Raw genomic sequence first — 2,398 nt, forward strand, 5'->3', positions numbered from 1 at the left:
GAAGGGAAAGGAAACTGATCAGAAACTTCTGGGGAGCTTTTCCGAATTCAGTGTGTCTGCTTTCCCTTTCCTGAGCATATCAAAGCTTGGCTGGGGAAATTTTTATTTTGAGAATTTCCATATGTATTTATTTCTAACAGCTCCCTCTGATGTGTTGTAACCATTGTTCTGAATTGAAGAGCCCTAATCTCATTGTTCTGTCTTCATGCCTGTGCCAGCTCATATTTGACATTCAGATGTGATGGACAAGTTATTGGGGGTTACAGTTAAAGACTGCAATCATAGAAGTTGGGCTGGTCCATAACCGTAGAGCCCAGATAACCACTGGAACTTTCCTGAGCAGACCCACCAGTAGCTTCTTCTTCCTTTGCTTTTCTCGCAGCAGTTTTCCCTGAACAGAGTCTTCCAGTGACTGAAGGCAACCAGTGATGGGAGGGGGCAGCAACAGCTCCTCAGAGCGCTTCATTCTGATGGGTCTCTCTGACCATCCCCAGCTGGAGATGATCTTTTTCATAATCATTCTCTTCTCTTATATGCTGACCCTTGTTGGGAACTCAACCATCATCCTGCTTTCCCGCCTTGATGCCCGGCTACACACACCCATGTACTTTTTCCTCAGCAACCTCTCCTCCCTGGACCTCGCCTTTACTACCAGCTCAGTCCCCCAAATGCTGATCAATTTATGGGGTCCAGACAAGTCCATCAGCTATGGTGGCTGTGTGACCCAACTGTATGTCTTCCTTTGGTTGGGGGCTACTGAGTGCATCCTACTTGTGGTGATGGCATTTGACCGCTATGTGGCAGTTTGCCGGCCCCTGCACTACACAACCATTATGAATCCTCGGCTCTGCTGGCTGCTGGCTGCTGTGAGCTGGTTGGGGGGCTTGGGTAACTCTGTAATCCAGTCCACATTTACTCTGCAGCTCCCATTCTGTGGACACCGGAGGGTAGACAACTTCCTGTGTGAGGTGCCCGCCATGATCAAGCTGGCCTGTGGAGACACAAGTCTCAATGAGGCCGTGCTCAATGGTGTCTGCACCTTCTTCACTGCAGTCCCACTGAGTATCATCCTGATCTCCTACTGCTTCATTGCTCAGGCAGTGCTGAAAATCCACTCTGTGGAGGGACGGCGAAAGGCCTTCAACACTTGCCTCTCCCATTTAGTAGTGGTGTTCCTCTTCTATGGCTCAGCCATCTATGGGTATCTGCTTCCGGCTAAGAGCAGCAACCAGGACCAGGGCAAATTCATCTCCCTCTTCTACTCTGTGGTCACACCCATGGTGAATCCTCTCATTTATACTCTAAGGAATAAAGAAGTGAAGGGATCCCTGAGAAGGCTGCTGGGGAAAGGAAGAGAAGCTGGCTGAGAGACGAGGAAACTCCTTTGTTATTTATTGTCTCTTCATTTCTGCACACTTTTTCTCATTATTTCTCTGGACAGATGAGCATGAGGAGTACTAACCCCAGTAAATCAAGGCATGTCCCTGACAGCCCTGAACTGTTGGTTCATGGTTAGTGTTATTTGATACAATCTATATTTACCAGAAATCCCACTGTGGGCTACAGATAACAGGGCAGATGTGTGTTATCGAAGGCTTAGAAGGTATTTACCTATACAGTTCTGTCTCACTCTCTTTGTCCCTATTGTCCACATATTACTTATTATGCCTTGTATTTCTGCAAAGTACTGTATGATTCTAAAGAAAGCAAATTTACTTGCATTTTCTTAATGTTTCTATAATTTGATGAAATCAAATCATCTATTATTAACTGCATATGAAAACCTGCCAGAAGCTATCCATGAACTGTACATGAACCAAATCTGCAAGGAAACCACTGGGTAGGAAAGTCTGGTATCCAGGAACTCACAGCGGAACTCCTGCCGGTCTGAGATGACCCAGTACATGTGATATCCTATCTAGCTCTGCCAGTTCAACCCTGCACTGGAGTTGGCGTGACCCACTGGAGCCACATAGACACATAGCCTCTCAGAGATGGGTGTGGCTTGCCAAGATGCCAATCAACATGTTGACTGCAGGACACCATGAAGGAAGACTCCACCTGCTGAAATCTTATCCCTGCCTTTGATGTACTCTCCCTTAAATAAAGGACTGGAGCCATTTTCTAGTTGTTTGGTTCCAGCTCCTACCAGGACTGGAGAACCTATCAGGTACTCCATTAAAATCTATTTTCTGACTCTGGCTCTTAATTCTTAACTAATTATTTCGGACTTTCTTTTTCTCAGGTGACTCATCACCTCCTGAGCAGAAAACTACCCTGGCAGGGTGCTGGCAACCCCACAATAAAAACACAAGCAAATCATTTTTGTATCATACCTATCCATCATATTCATCTCCCTCTCTTAGTCTCTTCTCAACACTATGTCTATTGAATTATG

General features: G+C 45.9%; 1 protein-coding gene across 1 annotated transcript; it reads left to right on the forward strand.

Moving 5' to 3' along the window:
- The first annotated feature begins 428 nt into the window (after positions 1 to 428).
- On the forward strand, positions 429 to 1,367 carry LOC124092343 (olfactory receptor 2C1). The gene has a single exon (XM_046443813.1). It carries the CDS (start codon positions 429 to 431, stop codon positions 1,365 to 1,367), a length of 939 nt encoding a protein of 312 aa, XP_046299769.1.
- The last annotated feature ends 1,031 nt before the right edge of the window (positions 1,368 to 2,398 follow it).

Source organism: Marmota monax, unplaced genomic scaffold (assembly GCF_021218885.2).
Source record: "Marmota monax isolate L192 unplaced genomic scaffold, Marmota_monax_Labrador192_F-V1.1 WCK01_AAM20220418_F8-fsc00035, whole genome shotgun sequence".
Lineage (NCBI taxonomy): Eukaryota > Metazoa > Chordata > Mammalia > Rodentia > Sciuridae > Marmota > Marmota monax.